The 18604-nt window shown below is 47.9% G+C and overlaps 2 protein-coding genes across 2 annotated transcripts in view; both read right to left on the bottom strand.

Moving 5' to 3' along the window:
• LOC311135591 (connector enhancer of kinase suppressor of ras 2-like) overlaps nucleotides 1-8288 on the bottom strand; it is a gene marked incomplete at both ends in the record, with an annotated part of 76875 nt that extends 68587 nt beyond the window's left edge. The window contains 3 exons of the mRNA XM_084169601.1: nucleotides 1147-1349; nucleotides 4145-4308; nucleotides 8225-8288. Coding sequence (XP_084025727.1) covers nucleotides 1147-1349; nucleotides 4145-4308; nucleotides 8225-8288 — 431 coding nt within the window. The remainder of the gene's footprint in view (nucleotides 1-1146; nucleotides 1350-4144; nucleotides 4309-8224) is intronic.
• A 7590-nt stretch (nucleotides 8289-15878) lies between these two features.
• Nucleotides 15879-17861, bottom strand: LOC311136041 (TLR adapter interacting with SLC15A4 on the lysosome-like). The gene is made up of 3 exons (XM_084170106.1): nucleotides 17775-17861; nucleotides 17382-17519; nucleotides 15879-17201 (listed from the first exon to the last, which is right to left on the bottom strand). The coding sequence occupies exons 2-3, from the start codon at nucleotides 17509-17511 to the stop codon at nucleotides 16510-16512; spliced, it is 822 nt and encodes a 273-aa protein (XP_084026232.1). The 5' UTR covers nucleotides 17512-17519; nucleotides 17775-17861; the 3' UTR covers nucleotides 15879-16509.
• Nucleotides 17862-18604: the final 743 nt, after the last annotated feature.

The raw sequence follows: 18604 nt of genomic DNA, 5'->3' as shown, positions 1-18604 counted from the left end.
TTTTTCCCTCACTCACCTATCCATCTCCTCATTTGAATTCCATGCTGTCACTGTCACTTGTCCACTCAAGCATAACATTGTTATCATCTATCGCCCACCAGGTGCCCTTAGAGAGTTCCTTAATGAGCTTGACACCTTGATAAGCTCATTTCCTGACGATGGCTCACCACTCTTCGTACTGGGTAACTTCAACCTCCTGACGTCTACCTTCGATTCATCTCTTTCCAACTCTTTCTTCCACTCCTTGCCTCTTTTGATCTCACCCTTTCCCAGTTCCCTCCCACTCACAAGGCAGGCAATACACTTGACCTCATCTTTACTAGAGGCTGTTTGTCTACTAATCCACTGCAATCCCCCTCCAGGTCTCTGATCACTACTTTGTTCCCTTTTCTGTCTCCCTTTCCTCCAACCCTATCCACTCAGCCCCTAACCAGATGGTCATGCGCTGTCGCAATCTTCGCTCTCTCTCCCCCACTGCTCTCTCCTCTTCTATTCTATCATCTCTCCCTTCTGCTAAATCCTTCTCCCTCCTATCTCCTGATTCTTCCTCTTCAACCCTACTCTCCTCCCTTTCCGCATCCTATGACTCGCACTGTCCCCTTTCCTCCCGGCCGGCTCGGCCCTCCCCTCCTGCTGAGTGACTCATCACGCACAGCCTTTTAGCTGCAACAAGTCAATTTCATGGAAACACATCTCTGGTGGGAAAATGCGCATATTGTTTTTATGCAGATTTTAGAATTTTCGCATGAAACTCTGTCGCCAATTGGATGGAAACCTAGCTAATAATCCTAAATACAAAAATAGCCAAAAAAAACACCCTGCACACATTGAAAGGTTTGGTATCACATTTTAGGCTTGTATTAAAAAACGTGTTGCTGAGGTTGCAAGAATATCCTCGCATTATGACGTGTGGCCAAAATGTATTTCAGATAGCATACCGTTATGAAATAAAGCCCCCACAAAAATTACGTTTGTAGCCACGCATTTCGTCACGCTCCCAGTGCAGCACCCTGAAAACCACTTTGCGGAGGTATGACGGTACGCTCTCGTCACGGTGTCAGTGTAGTTTCGCTGTAAGTCTAACAAAACTGGGATGTTCTGGTGCATAAGCCTCCACCCCCCCCAGGGCCGAGGTGTAACACCCACCTGTCCAGCCAGGCCAGCAGGTTCTTGGCTGCTCCGATGAGGTCCACCACGGAGGTGAGGAAGTCGTTGGGCAGCCTGCGGGAGGCCCTGCCGTCATAATGGCCGCCTCGACGCCTCCCTGTGATGAAGTTTTGCAGGTTCTTTGCTGAGGCATTGAGCTTGTGGGATAGGGTACGCAGGTTCTCAGTCTCCAGTCCATAGTTCTGGAACAAAAAGTACAATACCCTCATGGTCCAGAAGTGTTTAACTTTAAAGTTAAGATGTCATTCATCTAGAAAATGTGGATACATTTAGTTAACATGGAGAAATAACAGTAACTTGCATGCACAGTGTGGTGCGAGTCAACGTTGAATCAGCGTTGTTTCCACGTAATTTCAATGAAATTACATTGAACCAACGTGGATTAGACGTTGAATTGACGTCTGTGTCCAGTGCGGTCCTTGTATTTGAAAGCTCATACAAAACAGTGCTACAGCAAATGTATAGTGGATATAAGATCCAAATAGATAAATAGAGACAAAGTCCCTCCAGTAAAGAAAATCTCATCTTTGCCTCTTCATTTATCAACCAAACCAGGTTGACTGAGCTGTATCTTTTTGATCAAGTTATTCAAGTAAATATAAAGGGATGATTGCCTCATCAGAGACACAATAAAGACCACTCATCTGCTACACTTTCGTTAAAGTGTACAGAGCAACATGCAGTATTCCACTCTAACCGAAATGTATGTTGTGTGTGTGTACGTAGCTTGTCACAATGGTGTGTCTGTTGGAGATGTGTGCCTGTGTGTGAATAGCTGTCTCTCATTCTGCGGGTCTTGTTAGCAGTCATCGCTGTCACCATGGAGAAATGCCTCCTTCCTGTCTAACTCACGACTATGTAGCTTAGCCAGCCCGGTTGCCATGGTGACTCCTGGCTTTGTCACTCTTAATTACACCGAGCCCAGTGTTTCCATAGCTCCTTCTTCCCTTATTGATTTTCCTCTTGCTTCATTAAAAATATCAAAGTAATGCGCTGCTGTCTGATAGCCTTTACGGGGCTTCTCCATCACTAGTCGGTTATATATGTCAATGCAGAGGATGACGAGACAAAAGGAGGGGGAGAATTAAATATGCTTTACATTCATAGAAATATGCTAAGCAACACTATAATAAGTCAACCCACTGTAGAGGAAACACACCATTATGCTGCTAGGTGGTGGTGAGTACTGACCAGCTCAGCCATTTCCCTGCTACCTTCCTTCCAGTGAGCCATTCAGGCAGAGAGAGGCTTCACTGCATGGAGAGGACACTTTCCTCTGATGGCTGTAATGTAGTGAGAGTAAAACCCCTGTTGCATCAACAACTCAGCACCAGAGCCCTGTCTGTCTGTCTGTCTGTCTGGTCACTGCCAACTGATGAACAATTATCTAACTCCCAGCAACAAGCAATCCTCAGTTTGATGTCAAAGTGAGTCAGCAGTCACACTGACACTAAGCCAGCATTTTCTTTCAATCCATCACACTCACATAATCAACCCACGAAGGAGAAATTCAATCCTAAAATGTCTCTGTTGAGAAGCTTGTCTTTCACAAGCAGAGCAGAGAGACTGACATCTATTCAGCTGACATCCATTTTGGACGGGCCATGTGATAGGGCTGTGTGTGTGTGTGTGTGTGTGTGTGTGTGTGTGTGTGTGTGTGTGTGTGTGTGTGTGTGTGTGTGTGCACGTGCGTGTGCATGTACTGTCCCTCCCGGCCCCTCAACCTGCAGCTCTCCCCCAGTGCATTCATTACTCATGTCAGTCTCCTCTCAGCAGTGACGCAATGTTCAGCTCTAGTGCACTCTGCCAGGATCAATGGGGACATGAGAATCACAGCACATCACCATGCTGGCGATGAGATGCAGAACACACACTATACTGTGTTAATGCATATGCACACACACACGTTCACACAGTCAAACACACACACTCACACAGTCGCACACCTATATTATAGCCCCTTATGTGAACGATCCAGTCTGCTCAACATTCACACACACACACACATTCTGACACACACACACCCAGGCAGCCTCCACCGGACTGTCTAACTAACAGACACAGATTACATGTGTGTGGGTGTGGAGATGTTGGCCAGACAGGATTTCAGGCAGTCCAGGCACGTTTCCCAAGCCTCTAATGATGCTCTGCTGCGGGCCGCTCTGTCACAGCGAATCATACACTAACCTCAGTTAGCTCCACACACGCCGCATACACAGGCAGCCTCACACACACACTCCCTTCCAGCTGCTGCTTTCTAGGCCTATGGATCCATTACCAGCCCATCAGCGAGGACGTGTGCTGTGTGGCCCCTCTCTGATTCAGTCAAATCAATACACAGCTCTTAGCTTGCTCTAACAGGGCTCTTCCCATGCCCACGCCTGACTCTCTCTGCATGACTCATCATACACCAAGGCTAACGACACCCACTTCATGCCACCCTTACTGATGTACACAGCACAGGTTCCTCCAGCTCCACCTCTATCTGCCCCTACAAGGATATATCACCAATTAATCTAAATTAGCCTTTAGCTCCAACAGACACAAATCATTGCCGCGACTCTGGAATTAGCCTCTGGTCCTAGCCTTTTTAGCCCTGTGTACTGAGCACTGCACCTGACCCTCCCCTACTCAGCAAATAACACTGATGATGACAGTAGATGAAACACATGTTGTTGTTTTTTATAATAAAGGGACACTTTTTACTGAACTTCTATGGTCTTCAATCTTGTCTGTCATGCCTTGCCTGTCAAACGGTGCACAAACAGATCTGGCAACTAGGCTAGCTGGACATCTCCTGCACGTCTACTGTGTTCCTCCAGTTCGAGCACCTTGACTGCACTGACTTGGTTGCACTGGAAGTCATCAATAGTAAAGTTGTTCCATCATGTCCGTGCACCAGAGCTCTAACTCTACAGCCATATCTCCTGACCATCCTTCCTGACTCCAACTCTTTATGTCTAGATTGACTACTCACCAGAGCACAGAGTAGGTCCACAGCCTCCAGGATGAGCTCCTGGTGTCCGATGCGGGTGACCCCCAGCTCCTCCAGCTCCTGATGAGTGATGTGGAGCAGTTGCTCCCCGTTGATCTTCTCCCGCTCAAAGTTCTTAATGTACTGCTGCAGACAGTCATCCAGGCCTGCATGGGGGACAGACAAGAGAGCATGAGGGGGGAACTATGTTAGGCACACCTTTGTTCTAATAGTATGTCTTTGTCCCCTTTACTGTCAACATCCAAGTCATTTACTAGGTGTATAGGATGTGGATTGTGCTGGATTATTTAGAAGTATTACAGTTTGAAATATACCATTCAAAAGCATAAATATGACAGAGCTGTATAACATGCAGTGTGACTGGCAGATTCAGAGTAATTGCTGTAAAAAAAGAAGAAGATGCATATCAAACCCCTACCGGGCTACTAAAAACTCATTTTCCATTTCAGTCACTTTGTTAGTTCCTACATAATACCAGGAGCATGCTTCCAACCATAAACATGTTCCAAGTCCTGAGTGTGCTCTTACCCTCTGAGCAGAGAGAACATACTTTTCTTTCAACTCCAGAGAACTGTGCAGAACCAGTCTACCAGTTGAGCTGCTCTTTGTGTAAAACAGAGCAGAGCAGAACAGAATGGGGGCAGAGAGAAACGGGACTAGTCTAGGAGATCAACTGCTCTCACCACAGCGTATTAAAGCCATCCTTATCAGAGCACAGCAGAGCCACACAGACACATAGAGTCCTCTGCAGCATTCTGTGTTGGAGCCATGTCAAGCGGTCCAGGCGGCACAGAGAGAGAGAGACAGAGAGAGAGGAGCCCAGATAGCAGCAGAGCAGACTAGCAGAGTCTCGGCTTTCAACCACAGCATCCATCCATGGCTCCCGGGAGATGAGTCATCTCCAGCCACAGAGCAGAGCGGAGCGGGCCACAGCCACAGCACAGAGCTGACCCACATTACACACACTGGCTGGGCCATGTCAACACCACAGCACAGCACACACACATCCATGGACACAGGCATTCAACAGGGGACAAATTAGCCTACGTAGATCAAAGGATGGTACAATCAAATCATATGCTGTATGTAGATGGCTCTGTATAGTCTGTGCATAGTCAGGTGAATCATCTGAACTAAGTTCCCCATTTGTATGTGGCAAACACTTGTCTTGCCGTGTTATGTGCTGCTGCCCAGACCTCTGTTTCTTTGAGCACACAGACAGGTCCGTGGCCTTGAGACAGGTCCGTGGCCTTGAGATAGGTCTGTGGCCTTGAGACAGGCCCGTAGCCTATGTTCGTGGGAGTGAAATTTGTGAAAGCATGATTGCGCAAGTGTGTGTGTGTGTGTGTGTGGCGTTTGTGTGTGCATGTGCATGTGTGTGCGCACACGTTCATGCATCCATCTAATGATCATGAATGGCTGCTTTCATTAGAGAGCTTGCTGCTTGTGGGATTTCAATTCTGTTGCCTTCCTCTAGCTATCAAGGCTCCATGGCAACAGTTGCCAGGTGACCAAGAGGTAAGCCCCTTGAAGAAGTGAATTATCAGCAGTACTTCATTATTGCCCTCAGACCTATCACAAAATGAAATAAGACAGGTGTCTAATATTCATTCTAAATTACATTTTACCCAAGGGAATAATCCAGAGCCCTCAATGCCCTCAAAAACAGGTCAGTCCCTCCCTCTTACTCTCATGGGCATTGAACCTACTCTCATACACAGCAAATAGTGGTTATGAAATAGATGCAGTACAGTTCAACTAGCTTGCTGACTGCTCTACCTCGAGCCACAATGTTGGAACGTAGTATCAATGTAAGGCAGTATTACCAATCCAGGTTCGCTGTCCATGGTGCTAGTTCTTCTTGAACGCCTCAATTGGTGTGTGTGTGTGCCGTGATTGTGTGCTGTAATGTCTAATATTTAGACTTTGTTCTTTGTAACAAGAAGTGCAAACCCCTAATCATAAAATTACATAATCACAATTATAGGATCTCTATTGCCCTAATGATCTTTCCTTTAGAAAAATCAGGTAAGAAGCAGTCTCTATTGAGTGAAGTTCCCCTTTTACTTTACAACTGTGTCCACTGGCCACCTCTCAAAAAACCCTCAAGAAGAAGAGAGCCAAAGCATCCAATAGCATATAGTATACAGTGTGAAAAGGATGTGAATATTCTTTACAGCTGTGGTAGCACAAAGACATTTCTCAACTTTCATATCAGCATCCTCTGTCTCAACTTTCATATGAGCATCCTCTGTCTCAACTTTCATATGAGCATCCTCTGTCTCAACTTTCATATCAGCATCCTCTGTCTCAACTTTCATATGAGCATCCTCTGTCTCAACTTTCATATCAGCATCCTCTGTCTCAACTTTCATATCAGCATCCTCTGTCTCAAATGTCCTTAGGTTAGTGATTAGACCAGCTCAATTCTTTATGTCAGTTGTATTCTACCAGTTTTATAGACTGACAAGCTTTTGCTGTGTATTGGCTTCATCTGTTGGCGGCCTACAGAATTTAATATGACAACAGATGACATAGATGTCACTTGCCTATGCACTTCCTTCCCATGGTGTTTTGGGTGGAGAATTTGAGAGTGAACTAAAGTTTCTAGTTGTGTTGTGTATCAGCTGCACAGAAGTTGTGCCGTAGGCGAGCCCTGCCCTTGGTGCGAAGGCTGGAGACACATCTGTGACAGCAGCGCCAGAGGCAAGCACGGCTGTGCACTTCTGGACTGACACTTGCCTGGCAAAAACTATTGTGTACAGTACGTGGGAAAACATAAACCATGTCTGTGTTGACACATAACAGCTTCTTTAGTTGGACGATAGTAGACCTAAAATAAATCCCTGTGCCCTGGTGAGAGAGAAAGTTATTAAACTTGTGCTTGGATGTTACAGTACTAATAGGTCTTTCTTTTGAACATTATTTAAGCATTCAGCTCCTCATGCTAGCGTTTCAGTTGCTAAATGAAAATAAAGGATTTGTTGTCAATCAGCGTCTCGCCTTCAGAATGACAGAAGTCTGCCACTACTAAAGTAACGGTGCCCACAATTTGTTTATGGCAGGTAATGTAGCGCAACAATCGTTTTGTCATTTTGGTCTTACCTAAGGGTTATTTCACGTCAGCTGTACTGTTGGCCAACACAATAATAAAAACAACTATAGTTAAGTATGTTTTCTCTCATAGAAATATGAATGTTATGGCAGATAGTGAAGAAATAGCACTAATACTCTTGAACATAAGGCATCTTTAAAACATACCACACATCATAACGCCAACCATTTTGAGTTCAGTGTAACAGCATATCTAAAAGATGAAATTGACTATTGTGTTTCAAAAGCTGCTGTACAGTTCAATTAGCTTGCAACCTACAATATGTTCCCTATCCCTATCCACAATGCTGAATTGTAGTATCAATGTAGTAATGTGAATCATTGTCTAGGTCAACACCATTTCAAATTAAGTAGGTTCGCTGTCCATGGTGCTAGTTTTGCAAACGCCTCAATTGTTGCCAACACTTCTTCAACCTGTGTGTGTGTGTGTGTGTGTGTGTGTGTGTGTGTGTGTGTGTGTGTGTGTGTGTGTGTGTGTGTGTGTTTGAAAGAAAGAGAGAGAGAGAGAGAGAGAGAGAGAGAGAGAGAGAAAGAAAGAGAGAAAGAAAGAGAGAGAGAGAGAGAGAGAGAGAGAGAGAGAGAGAGAGAGAGAGAGCACCAGTCTTTATGGTATGAGGTAATCTAAATGTGAACATTATATAGGTCAACTGATTGTTGAACCCCTTTACATGTAATGCGTTGGTCTCAGTATCTAGTTGGTGGTCTACAAATGCGTAGCCTATCAGGCCAGGGTGATAATTACACTAAATAGCGCTTCCATCAGGGTCTGATACACAAAATGGCACACGTTCAATATTTCAATGCAAGGAATAGCACCGTTTTAGCTCAAAACAACTCCATTGAACCATTAATTTGGAGAAAGAGAAAAGATGTACACATATCCATGTTAGTCGTTTCCAAATGTATTCTGTCAAGCAAATTAAAATAAACATGTTGTATAATCATTACCTTTCATCCAATCCAGTACTTGCTTGGGTGTCCATTTGCTTATAGGTTCCATCACCAGAGCCATCATCGATGTCTTTAAATCCTTCAAACGAGGACTTGATAGAGCTTGAAAATCGTGTTACAAATCAGAAATGTTGCATCGGTATACAAGAGAACACATAGCATAGGTGCACCTTACTGGGTAAAGGCATGGCTGGTGACAGTATCCTGGGTAAGGAATGCGATGGTGCAGTCCACGCGCTCACAGAAACGACTCCCCCGCCCATCTCCCTCTCTCACTCTCTCTCTCTCTCTCTCACACACAACAGTACCTGCCGACCACTGTATAGAGAAGGGAGTCTCTATGAGTGAGAAAGTCTTGCAACCCCTCCCTCCCCTGCACACCGCAGCATCACATGCTTCGTTCCAGAGACGGAAGGAATGGTGCAATAATACATAATTACCCGACGCCTTTATAGAGAAGCATTGGCAGCTGAGCGTGAGGCATTATATTTCGATTGGACATTTCTGTTAAATATAATATCAACAATTATAATACCTTTATTATCAGAAATATGTTCACCCCCTTAACAGACGTCATTTCCAGCCCATATGAGTTGGAACCGAAACGAATCCATTGTGTTTTAACCAATAGAAACCTAGTGATGCTTGCTTGCATCAAGCTTGTATGGATATTGTCATGAGCCTCTCACTCCACCGGGTTACCACCTTAATTTTCTTCCACTCTGCTCACCACTCTCTCTACTCAGCCTAACTAGCTCCACCTGTCCCTGCTCTGCTCTGCTCTAATTACTCTGCCAGCTGCGCTGCATTACCCACTACCTCTCCCAGTATTTAAGGCCCTGTCTTTCAGCTCTCCGGTGTCAGATCGTCTGCAAAGCTCACACCCGGAACCTGTTTGCTCGCGCTTCTGGCTCACCCTGGTTTTGTGACCCCGGACCTGCCTGATTTTTGGATACTCTTCTGCCCCAGGAGATCCAGACCTGCTTCTGCCATTACGACTCCTGACTACTCTTCAATCCCGGTAACTCTGACCAGCCTTCTGCCTTGCTACTACGTATTTTGGATTTCCCTTGAACTGTACTGCTGCCTTGTTTCATTCCGCCCTGTTGTGTCTGTGTCTCCCCCCCCCAGGACTTCTGGACCACCCACCACCGGCTTCATAGGACGCATCGCTGCCACTGGGGGGGGCACAGACCCAGCACATTGGACGGGATCCCTGTTACCCCTGGAGCCTTCATTCACTCCCTACTTCCCTTTTCCCTTAAGTTTTAATAAACTTTCTGGTGTGACGCAATTGTGGTCCTCTGGTCGTCTGTCTGAACCGTGACAGTACGATCTGACCATTATGGACTCAGCGCACACTTTCCCCGACATGGAAACCGATGAGCATGAGCAGCAGTTCCAGCAGCAGCAACAACAACTCGCCATGATCATTCAACTCCTCACCAACCTTACCCCAGCCAGTCTGCCCACCAGCCCTGCCCCCGAGTTACCTGCCCCGGTCATTGCAGCCGCTGCTCCGGAACCCAAGATTGGAAACCCCGAGCGGTTCAACGGCGATTCAACCCAGGTCCGGCCATTCCTGACTAGCTGCCGACTTCAGTTCTCCTTGCAGCCAAGGACCTTCGCCACGGAGGGGGCTAAAGTTGGGTATGCCATCACTCACCTGACGGGCCGAGCTCGACTCTGGGGAACAGCAGAGTTCGAACGTCAAACCCCCGCATGTGCAACCTTCGACCTGTTTGCTGAGGAGATGCTGAAGGTGTTTGACCTGGATTCACCAACCGCAGAGGCGTCTCGTGAACTGTTCAGTATTCGACAAGGCAGACGTACAGTCGCAGACCATTCCATCGACTTCCGAACCCTGGCTAGACGAAGTTCTTGGAACACACCATCGTTGGTGGACGCGTTCTTCCATAGTTTGGCTGACTATATCAAGGACGAGTTGGTCTCCCATGAACTGCCTTCCACTCTTGATGAAGCCATCGCACTGACTGTCAGGATCGACAGAAGGATACAGACCCGTCGTCGTGAGAGGGGGCGCCAAGGTCCACCTACTACCGGCATTCGGAGAGATCCGACTGGGCTCCTGTCATCTACTGCCACTCACCCAGGTCAGCTTGATCAGTCTGAGCCTATGGAGATTGGGCGAGCCTCTCTCACTCCTGCAGAGCGCCAGCGCCGCTTCACCTCAAACCTCTGCCTCTATTGTGGAGGTGATGGACATCGTGTGGTAACCTGCCCTTTAAAGGGCCGAAGCTCACCGGGCATAGGGGGAGTCCGGTTGAGTTCAATGACCATCCAGTCCTCCGACCGCAAACCCCTGCTGCAAGTTCACCTCCGCCTCTCTGACTCAACTCACACCCTGGCTGCTCTGGTGGATTCTGGCGCCGAAGCCAACATAATGGACATCAAGCTGGCACGCCAACTGGGACTGGAGAACCTCCGTTTGACACCTCCTATTCCTGCCCGGGCACTGGACGGACACTTACTCGGATCGGTCACTCATGTCACGGCCCCGGTCTCGATGGGTCTGTCCGGAAACCATCAAGAAACTATCCAGTTTCACCTGCTCCCCTCTCCAGGCCAACCCCTCATCCTGGGTTACCCATGGCTCCGCCGGCACAACCCTCAGCTCGACTGGGTGACCGGGGTGATCAGGGAGTGGGGAGAGGACTGCCACCGAACCTGCCTGCTTGCTGCCGCACTACCCCCTCGGCCAGTACCTACTAACTCCGCTCCTGACCTCTCCAATGTCCCAGAATGCTACCATGGTCTCAGAGAGGTGTTTAACAAAGCAAGAGCCACATCTCTGCCCCCTCACCGACCGTACGACTGTGCCATCGACCTCCTCCCTGGAACAGCCCCTCCAAAGGGTCGTCTTTATTCGTTGTCTGCTCCTGAAAGAAAGTCCATGGAGGACTACATCAATGGCTCTCTGTCCGCAGGATTAATCCGTTCATCTTCATCTCCTGCTGGTGCTGGCTTCTTCTTTGTGGGGAAGAAGGACGGATCTCTTCGCCCCTGCATCGACTACAGGGGACTCAACGACATCACAGTGAAAAACCGTTACCCTCTGCCTCTGCTCACCTCTGCTTTTGAGTTGCTCCAGGGAGCCACTGTTTTTACCAAGTTGGATCTCAGAAACGCTTACCACCTAGTGCGGATCCGGGAGGGAGATGAATGGAAAACCGCATTCAATACACCAACAGGCCACTACGAGTATCTGGTTATGCCTTTTGGCCTCACCAATGCTCCTGCTGTGTTCCAGGCTCTAGTGAATGATGTACTGCGGGACATGTTAAACAAGTTTGTCTTCGTTTACCTGGATGACATCTTAATCTACTCCAGAAACCTGTCTGAACACACCCGCCATGTCCAGCAAGTCCTTCATCGTCTTCTGGAGAATTCCCTCTACGCCAAGGCAGAGAAATGTGAGTTTCACGTCAAGACAGTGGCCTTCCTGGGGTACATAGTGGCAGAGGGAAGTATCCAAATGGATCCTGCCAAAGTATCAGCAGTCACTTCATGGCCAGTTCCGGAGAACAGAAAGAAGCTGCAACAGTTTCTGGGGTTTGCTAACTTCTATAGAAAGTTTATCCGGAACTACAGTACCGTTGCTGCCCCTCTCACTGCTCTAACCAGCACCAAGCAACCCTTCACCTGGACCCCAGCAGCCGACAAAGCCTTCAGTACCCTCAAGGTGAGGTTCACCTCCGCTCCCATCCTCCAGATGCCTGATGTGGACCGGCAATTCATTGTGGAGGTGGACGCCTCGGATGTGGGAGTTGGTGCTGTGATTTCTCAGTGGGCTGCGGAGGATAGGAAGCTCCATCCCTGTGCCTTTTTCTCACGTCGGTTGTCCCCCTCTGAGTGCAATTACGACATAGGGAACCGTGAGCTGCTGGCTGTGAAGCTTGCCTTGGAGGAGTGGCGTCACTGGCTGGAGGGGTCCACCATTCCATTTCTCGTTTGGACCGATCATAAGAACTTGGAGTACATCCGCACGGCCAAACGGTTGAACTCCAGGCAGTCCCGCTGGGCCCTGTTCTTCACCAGGTTTAATTTCACTCTGTCATACCGGCCTGGATCACGCAACACCAAGCCAGACGCCCTCTCCCGTCAATTCCAGAAGGATGACACCCCCTCCAAGGACCCTGTGTCGATTCTGCCAAGTCCCTGCATCGTTGCAGCTCTGACCTGGGCTGTTGAGGAACAGGTGCTGGAGGCTCTCCGTAACCAGCCAGGTCCCAGCACTTGCCCAGCTGACCGCCTTTTTGTCCCCGAAGACCTGAGGTCCCAGGTCGTTCAGTGGGGACATGACTCCCGCCTAGCTTGTCACCCTGGCTCCACCCGCACTTACAACCTGCTCGCCCAGAGGTTCTGGTGGCCCTCTCTGAGGAAGGATGTACGGGAATTCGTCCAAGCCTGCCCCATCTGCAACCAACACAAGTCGTCCTGCCAGCCCCCAGCCGGATTGCTGCAGCCCCTGCCTGTGCCCAGACGTCCCTGGTCTCACATCGCCCTTGACTTTGTCACGGGGCTGCCCCCTTCAAGTGGCATGACCGTCATTCTCACCATAGTTGACCGTTTCAGCAAGATGGCACACTTCATTCCCCTCCCCAAGCTCCCAACCGCCAAGGAGACCGCCCAGGTGGTCCTGGAACACGTCTTCCGGATCCACGGACTGCCCAAGGATGTAGTTTCTGACCGTGGTCCACAATTCTCCTCCGCTTTTTGGAAGGAGTTCTGTCACCTGCTGGGAGCCACAGTCAGTCTGACTTCCGGATTCCATCCCCAATCCAATGGGCAGTCAGAGCGGGCTAATCAGGAGCTCGAGAAGGCACTGCGATGCATGACTTCACGCAACCCCCACTCCTGGTCGCAGCAATTGACATGGGTGGGAGTACGCACACAATTCTCTGACCTGCTCTGCCATCGGTATGTCCCCTTTCCAATGTGTTTATGGATACCAGCCTCCTCTATTTGCCAGCCAGGAAGAGGAGGTTACTTGCCCATCTGCACTTGCTTTTGCCCGTCGATGTCGCCGCACCTGGTCACAAGCCCGAGCCACACTCCTCAGATCCGTTGCCAGCTACACTACCGGGGCCAACCGTCGGAGAATTCCTGCTCCCACCTACCATGTTGGTCAAAGGGTGTGGTTGTCATCGAAGAACCTGCCACTCAGGGTGGAGTCGCAGAAGCTGGCACCTCGGTTCATTGGCCCATTCCCTATCATAAGAGTGATTAGCCCAACTGCTGTCCGGCTCCAACTGCCTAATTCCCTGAGGGTGCACCCCACTTTCCATGTGTCTAAGATTAAGCCCATCCATGAGAGTCCGCTGGTCCCTGCTGCGCCTTGTCCTCCTCCTCCACGGCTCGTCGATGGTGGTCTGGTTTACACCGTCCGCCGCCTGCTTCGGTCCAGACGGAGGGGTAGGGGTCTCCAGTACCTCATTGACTGGGAGGGCTATGGACCTGAGGAAAGGACCTGGGTGCCAGCTAGTCGGATTGTGGATAGGACTCTCATCACCGCTTTCCACCAACGGCATCCTGATCAACCTGCAATCCGTAGGGGCCGCCCCAGAGGGGTCCCTAACCGTCCTGCCCGCTCGGCTTCCTGTCCTGTGCCTGATCCTGTCTCGGGACCTGTCCCACCTCCCGACCACGGCCCTCCGGCTTCCTCCGAGGATGAGGACGTTCACTCGGACCGTTCGGAGGAGTTCTAGCCCTCCTCCGGCTCCCCTCCTCCCGCCCGGCGTGGTGTTGCTCTTGGGACTTCTGGGGCCGTCCCTTGGGGGGGGGGTTCTGTCATGAGCCTCTCACTCCACCGGGTTACCACCTTAATTTTCTTCCACTCTGCTCACCACTCTCTCTACTCAGCCTAACTAGCTCCACCTGTCCCTGCTCTGCTCTGCTCTAATTACTCTGCCAGCTGCGCTGCATTACCCACTACCTCTCCCAGTATTTAAGGCCCTGTCTTTCAGCTCTCCGGTGTCAGATCGTCTGCAAAGCTCACACCCGGAACCTGTTTGCTCGCGCTTCTGGCTCACCCTGGTTTTGTGACCCCGGACCTGCCTGATTTTTGGATACTCTTCTGCCCCAGGAGATCCAGACCTGCTTCTGCCATTACGACTCCTGACTACTCTTCAATCCCGGTAACTCTGACCAGCCTTCTGCCTTGCTACTACGTATTTTGGATTTCCCTTGAACTGTACTGCTGCCTTGTTTCATTCCGCCCTGTTGTGTCTGTGTCTCCCCCCCCCAGGACTTCTGGACCACCCACCACCGGCTTCATAGGACGCATCGCTGCCACTGGGGGGGGCACAGACCCAGCACATTGGACGGGATCCCTGTTACCCCTGGAGCCTTCATTCACTCCCTACTTCCCTTTTCCCTTAAGTTTTAATAAACTTTCTGGTGTGACGCAATTGTGGTCCTCTGGTCGTCTGTCTGAACCGTGACAGATATAGTATGGGGGGAAACCATATAAAACTGGGCCACCCTGCAATTTCAGGTAATGATTCTAAATTGAAGTAATAATTCTAAAACAAAACATGAAAGACACAATTGTTTGTCCAAGTCGTTTTTTTCAGTTAATTACAAAATATCTCAGTTACTGTAAAACCACATCGTGACAAATGGTGGGATGTGTGCTAATCACTTATTTCTGATGTCCCCATGCTTTATTATATGGAAAGGAAATGTAGTACATACTTATTGAGCTATAGTCATACTAACTATTACAGCTATAATCAACTATTTATGGTGTGTGCACACTGTATGAGTCTGTGAGTCCCACCATGATATGGTTAATAATTCAGTCCTTGCTGTGCTGGGCAGCATGATGACACATATTTACCTAATACTGTACCTGCTAAGCCTATTACTGACTATTTGAAGATCTGGCCATTTCTTGTATCTTTATTCAAGTCTCCCCATAGGTTTCACTTTATGGTGTAAAATGGCAGAAACCTCAACATTTTGTTCTGGAAAATGATCAGAGGTATGGGAATAGTCACACACGTGCGCACACGCACAGACACACTCACACACTCACACACACATGGCCACCACTCTCCATAACCCTTACCCTCTCCTCTGCTGCTCTAACAATGCCATGCTAATAGTCCTTGGCATGGCTGCTGTATGACCCAGTGGCTCCCGACAGGGTGTGAATTGGTGGCATTGGCACTCACTCCCGACACACACTGGTTTACTGTTAATCCTCTCGGTCTAGTTCCCAAGCAGCATGCCACTATGATCACTAGCAATGCCCAGATGGTCCATCATAGCCTACCCCTAGACTAAACATGTGCTTAATGTCGCTCAATACTGGTTTTCACATTAGATGCACCCAACTGAAAGAAAAATGCATGCATATCTAGAACATGCTATCACATAGTCACACTCACGTAAACCCTTCCAGCCATACGTCCCTGCTTTGAATTCTGAAATTAACCTATCCACAAGTCATGCCAGTGATCCAGATGGATATTTTACAAATTAAGATCAAGAGGCTCACTCAGGCAAAATATCAACCCACCATGGCTAAACCAGTAAGTGTATATTATAGTCAATTGCAACCCCCATTCCAATGGCCAATACAGTTTATTCTCCACAAGACATGACGGCAATAACTCAGTTCTTTAGCATATTAATGTTTATTTTTTATTCAGTCAGTTGCATTCAAGATTAAACCGCATTAGAAATTTGGCACAGCGTGATATGTTGATCTAACACAGATGTTGTGTAATATGCTTTCTTGTCAAAATGCAATGTGACACTTCCAGTAAACATGCAATGCTTATGTATGACAGCAGGTGGCAATAATTTCCAGCTTCGACACCCAAGATAGCAAAATTGCATTTTTTCTTTACGGTTTTGTAAGTCTGTGTTTAAAACTATATAATTTCAGATCCGCAATATCTGTGAGGAATCCTTTCTCAGAAACAAGATTCTTTACAACGTCAGCTCACAGTTCCCTGTTTTTATACTCTTTGTCTTTAAACTTGAAAGCTTGACATTGTCTCAGGCTCCCAAGCATTACATTATAGCAACTGGTTGCATTTATGTAGTAAATATTTCGGACATTGTGGCATTTTCTAAAGATATTTCTTCCAACAATTCAACAAAATAATGGGATCTCCTTCCCAAATATCAATTGAAGTTACCCCTTGAATGCAATACAACTGACCATCAAGTATAGATTCAGTGGAATGCTTTAGCATTGTCAAGTACGTTAGAGTCGGCAGACAAAGTGGAAATACTGCTGGTTTCAGTCAGGTGGGCTTCCTCCTGGGCTCAGGGTTGGGGATGCGTAGGTTGGAGATGCGCAGGTCGGGAGAGCTGAAGTTGGAGCTGGCCACGGTGCAGGTGCTAAGGTAGTGGATGACGATGCTCTGGGCCGTACTGGAGTCTAGGCCGTGGTCCTGACAGAGATACTGGCTGAGCTGCTTCACTGGTGCTGGTACCAGGCCCTGGGGAGGGGTCTGGACCAGGGGAGAGCTGCCCCGGGCCAGGCTGTCCTGCATGTGCTGTCTGTACACCTCCAGCAGCTTACTCTCCAGGTAGCTGTTCAGCATGGAGTTGGACAGAGGCTCCCTGTTCAGGGTGATGATGCTGCTGTCTATGACCAGGTAACCCTCATCCTGCAGGGGCTGGGACTCCACCCGCACCCCAGGCTCCACAGGCCCTGTGGGTTCCAAGGACTCCAGCTCTCCCAGGTCCTGAGATTGAAGAAGTGGCCCTTGGAACACCTCACTCTCCAGCCGCAGGCTCTTTGAGCTCCTGTTTCCCACATGGTCTCCTCTGAGCTGCAGGTCGGGGTAGTCTTTGCAGAAGGTGGTGCAGCACCAGGAGCGATAGAGCTCCAGGTCACCATAGTCGTCACTGTGGCTATTGGGGATGGTGAGGGCATCACTGGGCCTAGTTGTCGCTCTAGGACCAGACTGCACCAGGCCTTCCATGTTTCCTGTGCAGCCCACACACCAGAAGCACATTTTTTAATTTGACGTATTCAATCAAAAATGAATGAAATTATTAAACATCGTACTCATGCCTGGATGCACTTAATCTCAAATCTTCTAAAATGCAGCATAGCCAACTGATCCAGGAAGACATGCAGTATTTCGAACAAATCCAAAATGCTTACCTAACATTGAACCTGGGTTCAGAATGATATTGGGAGCAGGGTGTGGTGGACGTTCCTGGGCCTTTGTGGAATCACAATCACAATCCTCTTTCCTATACCTGAAGACTCTGATGAAGGCTTCTCCCAACATGACAACCACTACACAACAGTGCATATTATCTCAATACAACATAGCAGCAAACCACACCAACTAGCACTTTCAATTGTGTATGTCCACAGATTTTATTCCAGGACTAGCATTCATCTGGTTCCAGTAAACTACCCCAAAGTATTATGTTACCATGACATAGATTATCAGGCTCGAAATATAGATAAATACTCAGATTCTCTTGCCAGGTCACATAAAACATAAAATAGTATAAAACACAGGACAGGTGCTGAGAATATCCCTACCTCTGTTTTTAGAATATATTATGTTTCCTTCAGTCTGTCGACTAATACAAGGTTTACAAGTTAGCTACAGATGTCTCTGACTGGTAAGCAGCCACGGTATTGTGCTGTCCCTAATTGTATGGAACATCTGAGTAGCAAATGTTAAAAACAGGAAGTATTTTCAGAAATAAAGTGAAAACACTTACTGCCTCTGCTCTTCAGCTGCTACCTTCCGTGGTGTGACACATCAGATTTAAAATGTAAGGAGAACTGAAAGAATATGTGACGCAGTGGCGGTCGGTGCCGTTTAAGGTGAGGGAGGACGATTCTTTTTTTATGGGCCTTATTTCTATTACAGCATATTGGATGACTGTCATTAATTTTCCCTTCACACAGCTCAATGTAACAGCGATAGGTTTAGGCTACTACAGTGCCTTGCAAAAGTATTCATCCCCCTTGGCGTTTTTCCTATTTTGTTGCATTACAACCTGTAATTTAAATAGGGTTTTGTTTGTATTTCATGTAATGGACATACAAAAAATAGTCCAAATTGGTGAAGTGAAATGAAAAAAATAAATAACAGAAAAGTGGTGCGTGCATATGTATTCACCCCCTTTGCTATGAAGCCCCTAAATAAGATCTGGTGCAACCAATTACCTTCAGAAGTCACATAATTAGTTAAATAAAGTCCACCTGTGTGCAATCTAAGTGTCACATGATCTGTCACATGATCTCAGTATATACAGTTGAAGTCGGACGTTTACATACACCTTAGCCAAATACATTTAAACTCAGTTTTTCACAATTCCTGACATTTAATCCTAGTAAAAATTCCCTGTCTTTGGTCAGTT

Source organism: Coregonus lavaretus (genome assembly GCF_964263955.1).
Source record: "Coregonus lavaretus genome assembly, chromosome: 10".
Lineage (NCBI taxonomy): Eukaryota > Metazoa > Chordata > Actinopteri > Salmoniformes > Salmonidae > Coregonus > Coregonus lavaretus.
This window is presented reverse-complemented; position numbering and strand designations above follow the sequence as displayed.